Source organism: Heptranchias perlo, chromosome 30 (assembly GCF_035084215.1).
Source record: "Heptranchias perlo isolate sHepPer1 chromosome 30, sHepPer1.hap1, whole genome shotgun sequence".
Lineage (NCBI taxonomy): Eukaryota > Metazoa > Chordata > Chondrichthyes > Hexanchiformes > Hexanchidae > Heptranchias > Heptranchias perlo.
The window spans coordinates 9,690,604-9,710,502 of NC_090354.1; the positions used below are offsets into that span (position 1 = coordinate 9,690,604).

The window sequence follows — 19,899 nt, forward strand, 5'->3', positions numbered from 1 at the left end:
GGGTTTCACATTGCATGTGTAAGTGTGATGGGGAGCCAGGTAGCTCATCTGACTTCCATGACCACACTCCAACTTTAGCATTGCAGAAACCGTTTTGCTGGGATGGTAAAGTTGGCTTGTAAATACATGCTTCCTGTTCCACAAAGACGTTAGATTTAGATAATGCTGCACGGAAATTTGACATCCTTTTGCATTGCTAAACAGAGCATGACCTTTAAGCAAAACCGAAAAAGATGTACATTAATGGGTCCAAATGTGGCGTTGCACTTAAACATTTTCAGCAACTTATATATATATATAAAAGTTATTATTTTACATAATTTGTATTATGTAAAAAAGAAATCGGTGTGGAAGCTTTTTGAGTATGCAAGATTAAAATTGATGGTCTGCTCTGTAAGGGGTTCCGTGTACACTTTGCAAAACGAGGCAGTGTGATTTCTGTGTAAAATAAGGACTCGTGTGTGTGTGTGTGTGTGTGTGCGCCCGTGACTAGACTGGCACCGCAGCCCCGGCATAAAAGCAAACAAGAACCAAAAAAAAAGCACGATGTCAATGAATTTTGGAAACAAAATCTTTTATAGTTCAAAAAAAGTTATAATTCAGATTGCAATGCAGTTAAAAATACAATGTTTTAAAAATGCATCAGACTGTGCAAACGGAAGTTTCCAGAGACTTTTATTAATCTGACTGCACGTGTAAAATTGAAACCCATGAATGTGTTCGGAGAAAAACAAAATCACGTTGCAATGCAGAATACAGCGTGTGGGCTTGTGTTGTGCTATTAGAAAGAGGCTGATTTAAATGTAGGTCATGCTGCCGGATCCCTGCTCCTGCTAACCTACTGTTCGCGTGACTTGCATAAAAAGTCTCGACAACACATGCACTGAGCTGATGGTGTTGCTAAAAGCAGCCCCTGCGCTAAAAGCAAGCTAATCGCTTTCACTCCCACAGCAAACCACACTCAAAAAGACAAATGTTGCAGCATTCTTCGGCAGGCTGCCCAGATTTAAAAGGTCCTGTCAGGAATGCAAGGCGGTCAGCGATATATTTATTTATTCAATCGGTTTCTGTGGATGTTTTCGCAGTGCAAATAACTGTGTGATGTTGGTTGGAAAAAAAAATTGCGGTAATTTTTTTTAGGGTTTCCTGAAAGATTCCAACTCTTCCCCCCCAATAATAGCAGCAGTAATTCCACTCGGTGATTTGACATTATCAAACAACAACCTTTTAAGGAAACGCCATGTATGTGAGAGAGAGAGAGAGCAATGAATACTGACCGCCCGCCCCCTTTAACGTGAAGACATTTCAGAGGCAGCTAGAGATCGCTGCTCACACGTGGCTCCGGCATGTGAGGTGACAGCTCCTTATGCGCCAGTTTTCCCAACAAGTAATTACAGCAGACTGGTGCAGAACGTGGGTGCTCCATAATAAAGAGGGGAGTGGGCGTCTGGACACAGCGGAAATCATATCGAGCGCTTCACCTTTGCCACAAACCATTCGAGCCTCCCTCTCTACAACCCTTCATTAAATCATGTTCTTAAATTCTGTTGACAACCGTCCTGATTTATATTATTTTGGGGTTTTTTTTTGGGGGGGGGGGGTGTGGAGGAGGAAAAGATGCTATTATTGTGATAAAAGCTGACAAGACTATCTAATTATTTCCAAAGATTACAGAAAGGCTCACAGGGTCTTTCACACAACTACTTGTGGTTCAATTTTATTACATTTTTTATTTCGTTTATTGAAAATGTATCTTGAGTCTTTAAAACGAGTTGGTAGCTTTAATTTTGGCTCATGGTAGTTTTATTTTTCGGTTGAACATTGATTTATTGATACTGGTTTAAAATTAAGAGTACTAGAAAAATGCTGCGTGCTCCCTTTTTTTTTAAGGTAACCTAGTTTTAAAAGATAGGATAGTGTGCTGCTACGTTAACCGTATCCCAGCAAGAATCAGTGTCTTCAGTCGAGGGAAGGAGAAAATGAAAAATCATGCAGGTAGGGTTCTACCTTCAGTGTTTTAATACTCGACTCCCCTCAACCCTCCACCTACAATTCCCCTTCAGGGACCAAGGAATGGAGCCTGTAGTTCAACGTTTGCTTCCAAACTGCACCCACAGGAGATCTCCTCATGGATAAGTTCATTGCATGCTGTGGTACCAGACCATACAGACCAGGAGCAAAGGCTGATACCCACTCTTAAGTTAGCTGATCTCAACAGAAACTGTACTGGGCCACTACACTTGACTTCAGCTATCCCTGCCTAGAAAGAATTGGCCAGGGTTCCTACTCCAGCCCACTAGGGATATGGAGCTAAGGCAGATAAATGGTGTGGAGGCACAGATCAGTCATGAGCTAATTGAATGGTAGAGCAGGCACAAGGGGCTGAATGGCCTATTCCTGTCCCTATGTTCCTAGCCCAACCCTTCCTGGAAAAGTGCATGCGTACATAGGTTTGAACTATGATTTGATATCCTCCCACCAAGTTCAATAGTCTGCCGAACCTCACTACCTAAGCTACTCAGAGGGCTGATGACCTCAGGGAACTGTAATATCAAATTAATCTGTCAATTTGGCTCAATGGCAGCTCTCTGGCCTGAATCGGAAGGTTCTGGGTTCAAGCCTCACGCAGGACTCAAAATTACATATTCTAGACTACCATTTCAGTACAGCAGTGATGGATTGTTGGGAGGTGCATTCTTTCACATGAGATGTTAAACCTAGGCCCTGTCTGCATGTTCAGATGAGCCATAGCACATTTTTCAAAGAGCAGGTGTCCTGGCCAACATTCTTTCCCTCAATCAACACCACTAAAACAAATTAACTGGTCATTTAATTGATTGCTGTTTACGGGACTTTGGGCTGCACAAACGAACTGTCACCTTTGTTCTACGACACAACAGTGATTACACTTCAAAAGTAACTCATCGGCTGTGAAATGTTTTGGGATGCCCAGAGGACACTACATAAACACAAGATCAAGGGGGGCACTGCCTTAGTGATTTCAACTTTGTGTCATCAGGGATGGAGTTGCTTTTGATGCAGGTTTACACCAAATTTTAAACTATATATTCTGGATACCAAACATATGTAAGAAAATGGTTCTGTGCGAGTATGATGTGAGTTTACTCAAGGAAAGTAACAGCACTACAGAAGTTACCTGCCATATTTATTTGTGCATCCACCAAAACATAAGTTACAATATTCAAACTGGAGGGTTGTTTCTTTAAACTTGAACTACACAGAAATTTTCCTGAAAGACTTGCCTATATTCTTTCAGTACTTGTGTGTTCATAAACTGAAAGGTGATAGTACTGGGGGGAAAAAAAAACTCATTTAGCACCCAGTGATACATCAACCACAGGTTGGGCATAGCATGAATCAGAAGAATTCACAGCATTCCCTCCTTTAATACATCTCAGTCCAGTCTGATATAACCACTACCGACAGGGGATTTTCCATTCCTCTTCTCTACCACGATGGTCTATCTACTGTTCCTCCCCTCTCACCACATATAGAGTTGCTGACTCCTGAGGTGTATGTTGTGAACTTAGATCTACTGGATTCTGAGCCACTTAAAATTAAATTTCACTTAAAAAGACCTTTAACTATGAAAGATGGCAAAGTCCAGTTGGGCTCAGCTAGATTCAAACAGGCCCCAGAGTGAAAAGACTTTGTTTTCTGTAGTTTGTACTATTCCTTTGTCAGCCACAAGACCCTCCCATTTTCTCTCCCTGGGCTGAATCTCAACACGGGTCCCAGGTGAGAACAAAGCTCATTTACATCTCCCGCTTAACTGATCTTCCAGCCCAGGTCCCAGCGTTTAGAAGGGACAGTGATCAGTCACATTGAATTAGTCAACCCTCCCCAGGCTATAAGGAATGTTGGCAATTAACAGGTCTGAACTACAGGTTCAACAAGCTGACAAAAGGGATACCATATCCTTAGTCAACTTGTCAGGGCAGGTATTATCTGGAAAAAACACAAATAACTGATTCCGAGAAAGCAGAGCTCCGTTTGCAACATCTTTACGTAACACAAACTTTAAAAAAAAGGTGCGAGATTGCTGTACAAGATCTCAAATCTTTCTGTACAAATTCAAATCTGCAGAATGGACTAAAACAGACCAAAACTCACTGTCCGAATTCAACAGACAAATACAGGAAAAATAATTGATTTTCACTTCAATAAGAGAAGCGAAAGTATAAAGGCAAGAGACGAGACTATTCAGTTATTGATATAGCGACGATCAATTATAAACATCAATATAAACACTGAATGAGATTCTCAGGCAGGTGGTCCTTCAGAAAACCCACAGAGCTCTCCGCCGGTCGGCACCCTAAGTGCTGGCTTGCAGTACAGTTTGCAACTCAGGCAGTATACAAGTCAGGTTTTTGTCCAAAGCATCTATTTGCGGCATGTTCGATGTGGCGTCTGTTTCTTCTGTATATCTATCCTGCACCGGCTGCGCTCATCCAACCACGGTAACTCGAAGTTCCTGTAGAGAGGAGGACAGTAAGTCCCAGACAATTTCACTTTGGGATTATACAGGTCTAACTTTTAAATGCAATTTCTTTCCTCTCCTAAAAAAAAAAGTGCTCATTTTCAGACAGCTTACTGTACCTTCAAGAATGTGATGCCAACATATCTGGGATGATCCCAGATCACCCATGCCAGCCCCAACCGCCAATGTTGCAGGAGGGGATACCTGGACCCAGGTGATTTTATACAGGATGAGCGTTCTTTGGAGAGGGGGAAATGTATGGAGATTATAATTTGTATATTTTGAGAATGGTTTTCATTGTTGATGGTATTCAGTTGGTTTATCTTTTAAGTCTTCAACAACGTTATAAAATTAAAAGAAAAAGCAACTAGAAAATTTCACATGCCCAAAATAAATACTTTCATGCACAAGACAGATAGATACAGATGAATGAGGCCATTTGACCCATCTAGCTCATCAAGCCAGAAAGAACCTTCAGTCTTCCTACGGCAACATCCAACGGTTTCTTAAATGGTTCCAAAGGTTTTTTGCTTCTATTGCTCTACTTGCCAGTCCATTCTATACGTTGATCACTGTGAAGAATTTCTTTGATATATATCAGTCTTAAATATGCCTTTTTTTTAAAAATCAGTTTGAACCTCTGCCCCATTGCCAATCACAGTTTGATTTGTATTTGAGATCTATCTTTTGTATACTATTTACCATCTTGTATACCTTCAAGGTTGCCTAATTGGCTGAAAAGCAAAATTTCCCCAGTATTTCATTATGACTGATCCCTACCATTAGGGGATTGAGTTTCCTGGCTCTTCTCTGTACCTCCACTCCTGATAGAACAAAAGTGATCATATGTGAAATGGATTTGGGCATTCCCAATCTAACTTTTAGTGGATGTAGTCCCACAGCACAAAATGGCACTAATTGCAGATCTCACTCAGATACAATGCAGATACAATTGCAGATACAATGGCTGGTGGGAGAGCTGGACAAATGTCATTGTAGTACAGTAGGAGTTGTTTTGCTGAGGTTGGGGCTGGGAGGCAGAGTAGAGAGAGCTTTACATTATCCATCTTGATCATAAAAATACACACAAAAAGTTCAATGTATAAACAAAACATCATTAATGATCGTTAAATAACAATGCCAGGCACTGGATGAACACGACAGCATATATATAAAAAAAAGGTTATTTCATAGCACGTCAATGAAAAACTTACTGTTGCGATAACTTAGGTAGAGGTCTCCCAAAAGCCACCACAGGTAGAAATGGGGTAATTACCAGAGATTCCACTGCAAAATAAGGAGAAAACAGTTTTTTTTTTTTGCAAACTAAAATAGTAAGATCCAGTTTTAAAATAAAGTTTAAATTTGTTGGGGGTCACTTGTGGTTTACCAAGGCTTTGTTCCCTGGAAGTGAGTGTCCCATTTATGCGGTTTTTCTCTCCAACACATCTAGAAGTTGATATTATCTATTACTGTTTGGAACTCACAGTATTTAAGCCTACCATCATCTGGTTCAGGGAAAAAGGACAGGATTTCTGGCTCCGATTCCTGAATTCCTTTCTTTTTGTACATCCGCAATTGCAAACGTTGCAGCAGCCTTTGTTCCCTGATCCGCTGAATATCCCACCTGAAGAAAAAAAAACAATCGAGGTTACAGAAACCATCAGAAGGGCACACGATTCCACTTGAAGTGGCTCTACAACATGCTGCAACTCCCGGTGCTGTGGAATCTGCCCCACTCACACTGCAGGGAAGATTCCACAGCAATACCCCAAGGAAACAATCACACACGCACTACTGGCCTCTATGGGTGGCCATGGTCAGAAAAGGAACTGGTAGCCAGTGCTGCTGGGACCTGGCGTTTACATTAACTGCTGCCCTAGGGGACAATCCTGGAAATCTATTTCCCCCAACAGCAATAGAAACAATTCTTTTACATTACAGTGCTATCAAACCCAGGCTATCAGTAGCATTGCTGAAATATTAATTTAAAAACTCAATACTGTCAAATGAGCTAACCAGGTCATACTCAGGTGAAATAAACTTTCACTCTTCCTACGTTGCATTCTAGGTGAACCTCAAACTTTTTTTTTTGCAGTAATGAAGTCTTCAAAATCTACTTAAAATAAGATTGACAATGGTTGTACAGGTGCATTGAATGTACAAGTTCATAATTTTTTTGCAACTTTCTCAAATGTAGTAGCAACCTGTAATTTTTTTAAAATCATCCCAAATACCACTGATATTCTTTGCTATGACAAACGGCAAAATAGCTCAGGTGTGAACACATTGGATTCAAAGTCCCTTAAAGTGTGTGGAAATTACCTTCTCTAGAAACTGAACTGCCTTCTGTATTTCTGTGAAAAGTAGGACATTAGAATTAGGGCTTTCCCTTATCCCCAGTGGACAAATGTACTATTTCTCAGCCTTGCCTCCAGACCGAGTATCTCACAATTAGAAAGTGTTCCATGTCAGTAGAATAGGAAGATATCTGCCTGTGATAAAATAGGTACCACTCCTGCCTCTTAAAGTACACCTGCTGTTTGATTACGAGAGACTAGCACATGATATCAGACATGTGGACCAGTCCATCCTGCTTTCCTGAGTAAAGGTCAGTGTGGATGTAGAAAGATGGAAATAATAAATGGACACAAAAACATTCTATTGCAATAACAGCATGTGAAATTCCTCTTAACGACACACAGAAAAATGCCCACCGTTCTCTAATTAATCTGAAATCGCATGTTTAAAAGTTGTGGCCTTCTCTCTTACATTAGAAGTTAGGAAAGTTGAAGTGGAATTCACCCCACAGTCCTTTTCGCTTCAGGAAAAACTAGTGAACACAGTGCAGAATGGCACGACTTGAGCTCCAGAGTACTATTTCAATACATGGGGTCAAGTGTGACAGACAGCATTTAAAATCCCTGGATTTAGCTGTCAATCTGTTTAATCCAGCTGCATCAGCCTGGTGATTAGTGAATTAGTTAATAACTGGCAAAAGCATAAGCTGGTCCTAAAATTGGCACGGTTCCTATTATCATTTAAAATACAAAGTTCTCAGATACACTGGGATGTCACTTACCTTTTCCTTCTTTTTTCATCAAGCTCAAGTTTTGCATGTCGCTTTGCAAACACACAGTCATCTAAATTCTAAAATAAATAAAATAAGTTAGTAAACTATTTCACTTTTAAAGCACTACATTTAGTATTCCCAGATTTCTGTACAGCTCACAATTGAAGCAGCCTGTAATGGTGACAGTCAACAAACATTTGATAAATATTCCCTGTTTGGGGGGGGGTGGGGGGGAAGAAAAGAACAAAGTAACAGGAACTTCTATGATTCTGCTTGGCAGGGATAGTGTTACTGTACTGTATACAATCCACATTTAGATCACTTGTGTGGGAAACAGACATTTACACATCAAAGTGATACCAGAGGTCTTGACGCATTTCCTTACAGTACCAAACCATTTCTCCTCACCTGCAACGTTTTGTGGATAATTAAATCACCAAGTAATTAGTTTTACAATAATATGCAGTTTTTCTAAAATATTACACTCAGTAAGGCTACCATGCCAAAATATCTGGAGGTCAACAGTTCCACTTCAATTTGTTAAAAACTAAAATAGCAAGAAATTAATTTTAAAAGAATTAAATGGTGCTGCATTAGCTGATCTCAGCTAAGTATTCCAGTTCCTGACTACTCTGCAGTGACCCCTAAAGAAAATGCATGTATGGGGACATCAGGTAAGGACAGAATTGTGATGAGCTCCATAGTTGGATAGCCACCTGGCACTCACTATCGAGGTTTACAAATTAACGAACAGCCACTTGGACAAAGAAAGCAAGAACCAGGTGTGCAAATGTAACCCAACGGTAGAATCAGTGGCTTCAGGAGAAGTGGGGAGATGAAGGAAGAAAATTGAAAAAAGTAAATTGCCTCTGCAGATACCAGTAAAACAAGTGATATTTGCAAATGAAAGGTATAATAAACGAGGCTTTGGAAACCAATGGAGTTATCATTTCAGGCATTCTACACAAGTGTGGCAGCACAAAAAAGGGAACTGACTGCTTTGAAGGATGTTATAATGACAAAATGCATCCTGCTAAAATGCAGATAAATTACTAACATTAGCTAAGTAATAGTCTAACATCAGGAAGTTCAAAGCGTGCTGATGTCTCATTTTCATCTGCTACACCGGATACCAAATTCTGCGGGAGATACTTCAGGAAGCAAAATGAAAGCCCAGAATCCGTTGTTGAAATCAATACTAGCAAAAGCAGTTAACAAAATGAGGAGATAGTACAATGTTGAAGCGCTGAAAGGCAATGATCAACATCTTCAGTCTGAATGTGTGATCTGGATACTTCTTGCATTATTAGGAATGTCTCCTAGTTGTTTCCAAAACTGGCCTTTTAACCCTAATCTCCCAGCACAAGGCACAATCTAAAAACTGCACCAGTGAGGTAGTCTGGTCTCTTTCTTCTCCTCCCCCCCCCACCCCACAAACATATTTTTTTTTAAAAACATACAGGGCTATGCAGTTAAACCTCAAGCCAAATGGTGTTTTTCCTGCTATGACTTTGATCCAGATGATTTGGTAATAAAACTGACACTCCTACTGGAAAATCATATCCTTTGATGTCAATGGACGTTTCCTATGAGTCATGGACGATCAACAAAACATTTGAAACATCTCAAGCTCCTATGAAGCATATATAGTTTGTGGGGGAAATACAACACCTGAATTTTCAACTTCAGCATACAAGCAGCCCGTGCCTGTCACTGATGCCCAGAGTACCACCTCTGGAGTAATGCATAGCCACATTTACTACTCAGGGCTCATCATAATTGCAATTATTTGCTTAAATCATCTAAAGTTTAATTATTGAGATTAAATTGTTTTAAAATAAGAACAGTAATGAAGTTTAAAAGGAGGCATAGTCACTTTTCGCTGAAAAATAGTGATGTTTCTCTTTTCGCTTTAATCTAACCAGTGGGAAATGAGACTTTCAGAAGGCGAATGCATCATGGCAGACATTTTACCTAAATTATATTTTGTGTCACATTGTAATGTTGCAGCAGCATATTCCTGCCACTAGAGGTTCTCCTAGTTATCTGTGGAAATAGAATTCCTTTACTGAAAGGTTACCAATTCTGTTGCATTGCAACATTATACCAATATCACGGATCTGAAAATCATTTACTGATAATCCCGGCGATCAAACCAGTAGTAGTGAACTTCATTTTAATTAATTATATAATGTGACTTGAATCTGTACAAGTATGATACAGTGCAGGACATCTCAAATTATGAGTTTCATGTATTTTACGGTGAAAATGTAGAGTCATTTTATGTTGCAACCATGTGAAATGTACAAACAAAACTCCACAAAGTAACGAAACACAAGTCAGTGTTGAAAGAGTTAAAGACCGTGCACCAGTGACAGCCAGGTACTCGCCCAGCAGTGACAGTGCCTGCTTCCAATCCAGATGACCAGTGGTTGATGCAGTTGATAGACCAAGACTGCTGACGGTCAGCTCCATCTGTCATAGCAGTGTTGTGTTTTTAATCTCCTCAAACGGAGCAGCAACCTTATTTATAATCTTTGCCCTTATGGAGGAGAGAATAAAAGGGAGCCAGCACAAGCCTGGAAGTGGGTTGCTGTTAGTCCACTTGTTAACAACATGTTAACATTCATACAGCCCATTTCACAGCAAAATGTCCAACAGTTCTTTACATTGTGTGTGGGGGGAGGACTGTGGTCTTCAAGCAGTTAGAGGAAGTAACCATGATTAAAGAGATAAATATTAGGGAGGCTCAAAGTTTGGGGGGGGGGGGGGCGGCAGAGGTAGCAAGGCAATGAGATTTAAAAAATTATAAGAGTGCACGAGCATGTACAAGTATTCAAAAGTATGTTTCTGCCAGAAATTCATTTTATAATTTTACAGGAGGTTTTAACAGTTACCTTTCTTATTCCAGAAACTCAGTCAATTAAACTCAACCATTTTTAGTCAGAAACCATTAAAAAAAGAGTACTTATTCCAAATGCTTACAAAAATTAGAAAAGGCATCAACTACTGCTACTAACTGTGGTCACTGCTGTATATCTGAAGGCACTGTGAAGCTCTTCACAAACTTTGGCAAGGTCCACCATCTTTATATTTAGTAAAGATTTATTATTATTCCTTTCCTATTGTCCAAGGTCACACAACCCACATTTTCAATGAGGTAGCCTGGGTGCTGTGGACATATCTGGGGTAACTTTAACCAAACCCGGCCCCAACAAGAAACTGACAGGATCGGGATGGCCGCCCGCTTTACACCTGCAAAGGGTGGAGCCATCCCACAGTGCAAGTACCAGTCAGAGCTGGGTCCTACGACAATTCAATCATGTCGGTAAATCATGTTAAATCTGAAAGTCGATAAATCCCAAAAGGTGGCCATAAAGATAGTGGATGCATTGGTTGTCATCTTCAAAAATTCTATCGATTCTGGAATAATTCCTGCAGCATGGAGGGTAGCAAATGTAACCCTACTATTTAAGAAAGGAGGGAGAGAGAAAACAGGGAACTACAGACCTGTTAGCCTGACATCAGTAGTAGGGAAAATGCTAGAATCTATTATAAAGGATGTGATAACAGGACACTTAGAAAATAATAATAGGATTTGGCAGAGTCAACATGGATTTATGAACGGGAAATCATGTTTGACAAACCTACTGGAGTTCTTTGAGGATGTAACTAGTAGAATAGATAGGGGGGGACCAGTGGATGTGGTGTATTTGGATTTTCAGAAGGCTTTCGATACGTTCCCAAACAGGAGGTTGGTGAACAAAGTTAGCACACATGGAATTGGGGGTAATATACTGGCATGGATTGAGACTTGGTTAACAGACAGAAAACAGAGAGTAGGAATAAACGGGTCTTTTTCAGGTTGGCAGACTGTGACTAGCGGGGTACCGCAGGGATCGGTGCTTGGGCCACAGCTATTCACAATCTATATCAATGATTTGGATGAGGGAACCAAATGTAATATTTCCAAGTTTGCTGATGACACAAAACTAGGTGGGAATGTGAGTTGTGAGGAAGTGCAAAGAGGCTTCAAGAGGATATAGACAGGCCAAGTGGGTGGGCAAGAACAAGATAGATGGAATATAATTTGGAAAAATGTGAAGTTTGGTAGGAAAAACAGAAAATCAGAAATGTAGAATATTTTTTAAATGGTGAGAGATTGGGAATGTCGATGTACAAGGACAGCTAGGTCCCTTTGAACAGGAGCAGTGAAAGCTAACGTGCAGGTGCAGCAAGCAATTAGGAAGGCAAATGGTATATTGGCCTTTATTACAAGAGGATTTGAGTACAGGAGTAATGATGTCTTATTGCAATTATATAGGGCCTTGGTGAGACCGCAGCTGAAGTATTGTGTACAATTGTGGTCTCCTTACCCAAGAAAGGATATACTTGCCATAGAGGGAGTGCAACAAAGGTTTACCAGACTGACAGGGATGGCGGGATTGTCGTATGAGGAGAGTTTGAGTAGACTAGGCCTGTATTCTCTAGAGTTTAGAAGAATGAGTGGTGATCTCATTGAAACATACAAAATTCTTACAGGGCTCGGCAGGGTACATGCAGGGAGGATGTTTCCCCTGACTGGGGAGTCTAGAACCAGGGGTCACAGTCTCAGAATAAGGGGTAGGCCACTTAGGACTGAGATGAGGAGAAATTTCTTCATTCAGAGGGTGGTGAATCACCCCAGAGGGCTGTGGGGGATCAGTCATTGAGTACATTCAAAACAGAGATCGATAGATTTCTAGATATTAAAGGCATCAAGGGATATGGCGATAGTGCAGGAAAATGGGGTTGAGGTCGATCAGCCACGATCTTGTTGAATGGCGGGGCAGGCTCGAGGGGGCGGGTGGCCTACTGCTGCTCCTATTTCTTATGTGAAAGTGCTCATGGCAAAATGTATGGACAAAATCAGTCTAGAAAGCAAGAAAAACCAATGCTCCCACATTTTGTTGCTATACCTCAATTATTTCATCGGGCTGCAGGTCTATGAGGGGCTCCGCCGAGTGTTCTTTCCAGGATGGAACTACAAAGAAGAAACAAGATTTTTTTTTAAAGAGACCAGCTTTAAATATCTGCTTCGAAACACTTTACCGTAGGGTTCAGTCAAACTTACTCTCAGTCAGCACTGCTAATACTGTACAGAATGGGATCCATCACACTTATTTAAACCACAATACTTCCTGCCTTTTATCACACCTCTAAGTCACAGACATAGCCCACAAAAATCAGGAATGCTGGTGGGTATGCCATCTTGAGCTTCAATTTTCACATCTCCACAGCACAGTAACCCACCTCTTTCTCCCTCAGCCCACTCAGAGTATTTTGGCATTTTATTTTATTGGTATAGATTTTGAAAAAGTCAAAAGTATCATAAACAAGGCAGAAATAACCTAGCTCTTTGCTCCAGGCAAACACAGCAAGCTTTCAAATACAAAAGAGCTCTGTTGGACTCACTGTGCCACAATTCAGATTTTAATACAAGTCTGCTCTGGTCAATCATTAAAAATCACACTGGCAGATGAAGGGCGCTGAGCATTACTCTATTAATGTGCTCGAGTATGTACACATGGAGCTCTGCCTTTCCCCCAACAGCAGGAAATAAACTTGGTTTCCTGCTTGTATTACTCTGAAAATTGGGCTACTGTGTAAACTGGGCCAATTCTTCACTTCTTGGTGCAGTGTAGAAGAGGCATTCACATACTTTCTGTCTTCCTGGCTGTGGGATTCGCTGTTTAGCACTTCCTTCCCCCTTCCTGTTTCTTACTCCCCAGAAAGACAATGCTACAGATCCTATAGTTTTAATGCAGTAGCATTACCTTCACGGTGGTTGCTGGAATAGCCCCATCTCCATAATATTCTCTTGCATTCTCTGCCTGGGGAGCAAAAGTTTATGAATCTGGGAGTTACCAGTGCATTCTGCGCAGGCAGGACAAACAATTTTTTTTTTTTAAAAACTGCTTCAGCTCACCCAATAGCTCAGTGAGTTTATCTATGCAACACATAGCAGGAAGATTGTACGCTCAAACCTTCAGTCTTGCTGAAATTAGCTGATCACAGCCAGGGCAACATCTGCCCTTACTACCCCGGGTTAGGGAGGGAGGGTAATAAAAAACAAAGCCAAGGTTGCGATGTTTGGTTGCTATCCAATGACCCTCACCCACTAGAAGTGCACGTGTGCAAATCCTGGGGGACATTAGGACTGGACTCGGCCACAAAGCCCCACTGAACAGCCTGACACTCGACTGTGTCCCACTTTCGTACACTGTGTTGAGGTTCACATGCAAGATGGACCATTTGGGCAGGATACCAGAACTAATTGGTACTATATCCCAGCAAGGGTGTAAAGACCTTCAGGAGACACGGGGAGAGGGGGAAAAAAAAACACTAAAAAATTAGGTCATACCAGATGACCCGCGACCTCTGCATTTTCAAGCTAAAGACTAGAGACTTCTGCTACGACCTATTAAAATCACACAATAAAGATAGCGACAGAGTGCAAGGTTTACTCTATTGCATTGTGCCTATTAATGTGGAGGAATTACATGGTCACAACCTTCATATTACATTATATCTAGATCAACTGGATTGACAAACCATGCCAGAAAACAAACCTGAACTGTCTCTCACCTTTCTGTTCTATAAACAGTTTGCCAACAACAAAAAAGGCACCTACTTAAAAGGTCTTGGACTTTCTCCCCCCCCCCCCCACCCCAAATCAGGCCACTTACAGAAGATATTAAGGCCTCCAGATTGTCATGCTCTTTATACTAACTTGCTACAGTTTCTTCCTTCTTGGGTGAAGGTTCTCGTAGAGGAGAAGGTGGCCGCTGATGCCACCGACACAGGTACATCTCGGTGGTACAGAGGTACGGCTCCTCTTCGATGTCATTAGAATTAGCCTGATCGTTGCTGGTGGGCAGACCTGGAGTCTTTAATGTGGTCGAAGGTTTGTAGACTCCCTCAGTCTGATATTTGGATTTCTCCGGAGTTTCTTTACTTCGCAGTTCTCGTTTTGAAACTTTGTCGGGTAAAGGGCTGCTCGAGGCCTGTCGGAGTTGAGAGGATTTGGCTAGTTTTGTCCGCACTCTTGAGAATTCAGCTGCAAGCTTTTTCACTGGTGTTTTTCTTTCTGTTGTTCCCAGTGCAGATTTCCTGAATTCAATAGAAGGTTCGTAAGTAGTTTAGTTGTTTAGAAGGTTCATAAGTAGTTTAGTTGTTATAAAATTACTGATCAAGATATATGACGACATATGTTAAACACAACTTCATAACCAACACAAGGGCCAGGGACACCTATTCTATAGCCAGGAGGAGATAGAAGCTTCTATTCGATATGAGAGAGAGAGAAGGAAAAAGTATCTGAACAAGTCACTTTGACCTGCAAGTAGAAAAATGAGGAAAAAAAGATTTTGTCCCATCCTTAAACAAAGCTTTCTATATTGCAATTTGGGACCTACTGGCACAAATCACATTACACGCACTAGTAACTGTGACCTAGTAGTATTGCAGATAAGATTCTTATTTCCCACTGCCTCGGATCAGATGCTGAACTCCAAGCACCTGCTGAAATTCTAATGCACCAACCACACAGCTACTTTTGCTGGTGTTCAGTCTTGCTGTTGAGTGGGATACCCTCTCTAGCTGAAGAAAGGAGAGGGATCAATGTCACAGGGGTTTTTATTCTTGACCCATTTTTACCTTTCCTCAGAAGTTATGGTCAGCTAGTACAGGGGAGTGGGGAGATAAGCTGCAATAAGTAACAAGCTCAACAAAAAGACTTATTACGTATTACTTATAGTCACTGCCTGATTTAAAAACATAGATATGACAAGGAGAGAGAAAAATTTGTGAAATCCAGCACATCCCCCCTCCCTGCTGAGGAAAAAGCTGGACTCATCAAGAGTTCGTGCACAACCAGGGTTAGGAATGTGAGATTTTTAGGATCCAGAAAAGGCTATTAGGTCCAAAAAGCTACCCTTTTTTTGAGTGATCTTAACCCACCTACTTGAATTCTCAGCATACCTTTCAATTCCCTCTCCCTTCACAATAGTATCCAATTTCTACTTCACCCTAAAAGATTAAAGGAATCATTCGACTGAAACAGATGCATGGGGATAAGTTACTATAACATAAGTTGTCCAGTTCCAGTCTTAAGTGAACTGACACCCTAAATTATCCCGTTGCCCTGGACACCATAATAACTCTTAATAAGTGATGTATTTTTGCAATGCTGAGCCACCAGCTATAATGGATCAGATACCATTTTACATTTCAGTTTGAATTTTATTTTCATAATTTTTCTTTTTAAAATAAAACTTCGATAAAGGTCACTGCATTTTCTTTCTTGTAATCCATAATCCAACATTTGTCAAATTTGATGTGTGTGTGTGTGTGTGTGTGTGTGTGGGGAAGACAAATACTCCTGCTATTACAAAGGCCTTACTAGCAGCTCCATACGGCCTTCATTAAAACAAGTAATTAACTAATCTATGAGGCTGCTTACGAAATGCTGAGTACCTTTTGTAACCCTTCCCAGAGTGTGTTTCTGTTCGATTGCTCTGCGCTTGAGCCAGAGGCTGTTCGGGGGTCATCTGTTGAAGCTCTGGCTGGATTTTCTCCAGTTCTGTTGCATTCTTCTCCTCATTCCCGTCCACAGTTTGAACAAATCGGTGCTTGTCCTTTTCATTCTCTTTTTTCACCAGCTGCATCCTCCTTTCCATGCGCTCAAGACGAGCCAGAAGCTTAAAAAAAAATTTACAGACCTTAAGTGTCCTGTATTTTAAACAGGTATTTTTAATATTTATTACTAGTCAATCTCCAGTGGGATTGCACATAGGTAGTCAAAACCAAGTGCAGTCTTCTGGTGAAGCAGGGTTACAGGGCAGGAGATAATGCAACCAGAGTACGAGATGTAATTCAGCCTCCATTTAAAGTCATACATTCTGTCCTTATTTTCCTATTTCTAGTATAAAGTCCCATTCTTTTCAATCTTTACTGAAGTAAAAAACTTCATTGTTGATACTGCGTTACACCACCTCTCGCCACCTGAAATTAGCTATTTCATGGACATAACGATTAAAAAAATATACAAAACCTTTTTAAACTTTGAAGTCCCAAGATAAACTGAGTGTACTGCAGTTTTTCATTTGCTCAATAATCCTTGAAGGAAACCATTTTGTCATATAAACCTCTAAATATAATGCCGCAGGTTTACTGTGCTCGGCTATAGAAAAGTGAATAAATTCTAAATATTACAAAACATTTATGGAACTATTTCCTTTGACTCAACACATCATATTTTCCATGGGAAAAGTGCTCTGCTCCACAACAAGATTAAGTCCTTCACATCCCATCTCAAATCTTAAGGTAAACACATTGCATCGGTGATGTTGAATCTATAACTGAGCAACTTTCCCAATAGGATTTTTCAAATGTAATTCCTAGTAAATGGTGATATTCTTCCTGGGAATAAGGTTAAGGTACACAGCCAACGCCTACAAGTTCTTTCCATTTACTGATCTTCTTAGAATTTATTTTTGTGTTCATCATTGCGAGACCTGAGGAACTGTACACCTCTGATTTCTGGCGACATTTCCCACGTCAGCTTAGATTACAAATTTAGTGATACTTTTGAGCTGTGGCCCATGCTCACTGAGAACTGCATTGAGACTACCGAATCTCATTTTATATAGGACTTGCAAACAGCAGACAGAAGCGACTTTTCATCCCATCAAGTCGGGTGGAATTTGAACCCAGGTTTTTGAGGTTATTATCTAACCCAACCAACTTATTCCCTGCCCCCTTCCATTTTATCTCCTTTCAAATTGGAAAGCTAAGGGATATTCAACCCCCTAATTAAGGCAATTAAAGTAACCCACTTTTTCAGTAAGATATACAATTTTAGGACAAAATCCTAATGGAAATGCTGAATGTATGAATCATGATAATGCAACATTAAATCCCCCCTCCAAAATATATTCTGCAATATGTCTTAACTACTGTTGTTACAATTTTCAAATAGCTGATATTAGATGCATTAGTAGCATCCTCATTATGAACATGCGCTACAGTACTTAGTCCAGGAGAAGTTTAAAATCTACATGGAGCAATAAAAAAGGCTTTTATATCAGCCCGAATTTCTTGCTTCCCCAGGATTCGGGATTAGTAATTTACCACTGGAAATGTATAAATCATTAGTTGAAAAATTGCTAACCTGGTAGATATCTTCCACAATTTATATTTTTGTGAATAAAACAGATTTCTACAGCACTGTTTGCACAGGACCTCTGGAATCTAACTAGGAATGAAACTGGAAATGGCTTGAGCACAAGATGCTCTTTTCGGAGAAAAGCATTATACAACCAATGTTGCATAATTTTAAAAGCAAGGTTGATAAAAATTTGTCAATAAACTTACTAGGTCAAGTGAGCACATTAACATTTACACAGATGACAGCACAATGTATTTGTGCCTATATTTATTTCTTAGCTATAAATTGAGCCAAGTTTGGTGGTTTACACAACTTCAATAAATACCCTATTGCAAAATAGACAATGTAATCAAAAAAATGTCCCGTATTTATTGATGACTGGAGCACAAACCATTCAGTATTATTCAATTCTTAAACAGAACAGTTGAAGCAACATACTTGTACATATGAGGCATCTCTGTAAATGGCAAAAATACTGAAGAGCACCATGGGCAGTGCTAATTAAGACCTATAAAGGGAAACATATATGCAGAAATGTAGCATCTGAAGCCGCCCTTTCGTCTGTGGTTTTTAAAGAAAGAAATCGAGCTCTTTTCCCCCAAAAGACTTTGAATTATAGGCCAGGCAGGAAGATAGCGTGAGTGAGCTAATGACGTCATAATTCCGCGACGAACTGGCTGTCCAGCTTGACGCTTGCCCACCTCCCTGGAGCAGCTTGGGAATTGTAGTCCGGATCGTTGCGTCACGCCGTCCACAACCAACGTCAGGCCAGGTCCCCGAAGACTACATCTCCCAGCGAGCACCGCGGCTACAGCCGACCCTTCGCCCTCCACCATTTTACAGAATCTAAGATGGTTTCCCGAAGCCCCAGCACATAACGCCCGTCATTGTTATAATCAGGCATTTTAATGCGGTTCCGCCATTTTATTTTCCTCACCGTCTCTTTCTCCGCTTTCAGCTCGTCGATCTCCCTCTCCTTGAGCTGGAGCTGCTGCTGTTGCTGCTCGATCAGGTCGAGCTGCAGCAAGACGATCTGCTTGAGGCGGGCGCTCTGGCTCGGGCCCGGGCCCTGCTGCTGCTGCTGTTGGGACGATGGCGGCTGCTGTAGTTGTTGCTGCTGCTGCTGTTGCTTCTTCACTTTCCCCCAGTGCAAAGCCTCCAAGCCGGGCACCGGCGCAGCGCCTTCGCCGGGCCCGCGGCCCACACCGCCGCCGCCGCCGTCTCCACTGGTGATCGCCGCTCCTCGACCCCAGGCCGCCCGGCTCCCTTTGCCCGCTTTATTGTCGCTACCGTTCATCTTGCGGCCGGGTTTGGTCGGATGTTCCCCGCCGGATCCCATCGCCTCTCCGCCCGCTTCTCCTCCCCCTCCGCCATCATGCTCCTTTGTCCCCGCCGTCGAATACTCCGCCGCCCGCTTCTCGGCCTCCGCCACCCCGCCCGGCTGTTTCAGCAGGCCCGGCTTCATTGTCATGGCCTGTCGGGGTGTGCGCTGGCTGCGACCCGGACCTGGCAGTAGCTCGGTCCCGGCCCGGCGGGCGGCTTGTCCCCTTTTCCTCCGGCGGCCGATTTCCCCTCAGAGACTCGGAGCCTCTCCCGGGGCTCACAGGCGCCGCCGCCGCTGCTGCTTTATTTATTATCGGGGCGGAGTCGCCCCGCGCTGCGGCCAGCTGCTTTTATTCAGTGTTTTTTTTTTATTCATTCATGTCTGTGCTTGTCCCGGCCCCGCTCTCTCCTCATCCCCCCCCTCCCACCCCAACCCCCTCGCTCTTCCTCCCGGTTTGTTTTCCTCTCGGGCTCCGCTTAAAGAGATCGTTCCGGTCACTGCGCATGCGTCGGCTCCCCCTCGTATGGTCACGTCGCACGTACAGACCCACGTGGGAGGAAACAAACCCAGACCCCCCCCCCCCCGGGGTCTGATACATCCAGTCACTCCCCCCCCGGGGTCTGATACATCCAGTCACTCCCCTCCCCCCCCCCCCCCGGGGTCTGATATATGCAGTCACTCCCCCCCCCCCCCCCCGGGGTCTGATATATGCAGTCACTCCCCCCCCCCCCCCCCCCCCGGGGTCTGATACATCCAGTCACTCCCCCCCCGGGGTCTGATACATCCAGTCA

The 19,899-nt window shown here is 42.1% G+C and overlaps 1 protein-coding gene across 4 annotated transcripts; it reads right to left on the reverse strand.

Annotated features, from left to right (window-relative positions):
- Positions 1–3,153: 3,153 nt before the first annotated feature.
- msl1a (MSL complex subunit 1a) lies at positions 3,154–19,521 on the reverse strand. 4 transcript variants are annotated; one of them, XM_067968853.1, is made up of 9 exons: positions 18,722–19,521; positions 16,092–16,315; positions 14,347–14,726; positions 13,391–13,447; positions 12,533–12,597; positions 7,584–7,651; positions 6,004–6,128; positions 5,716–5,788; positions 3,154–4,495 (listed from the first exon to the last, which is right to left on the reverse strand). In XM_067968853.1, exons 1-9 carry the CDS (start codon positions 19,253–19,255, stop codon positions 4,405–4,407), a joined length of 1,617 nt encoding a protein of 538 aa, XP_067824954.1. In that variant the 5' UTR covers positions 19,256–19,521; the 3' UTR covers positions 3,154–4,404. The 4 variants fall into 4 exon arrangements, with proteins under 4 accessions (XP_067824954.1, XP_067824953.1, XP_067824956.1 ...); XM_067968852.1 differs by having other exon boundaries at positions 5,989–6,128; XM_067968855.1 differs by lacking the exon at positions 13,391–13,447.
- Between the last annotated feature and the right edge of the window lie 378 nt (positions 19,522–19,899).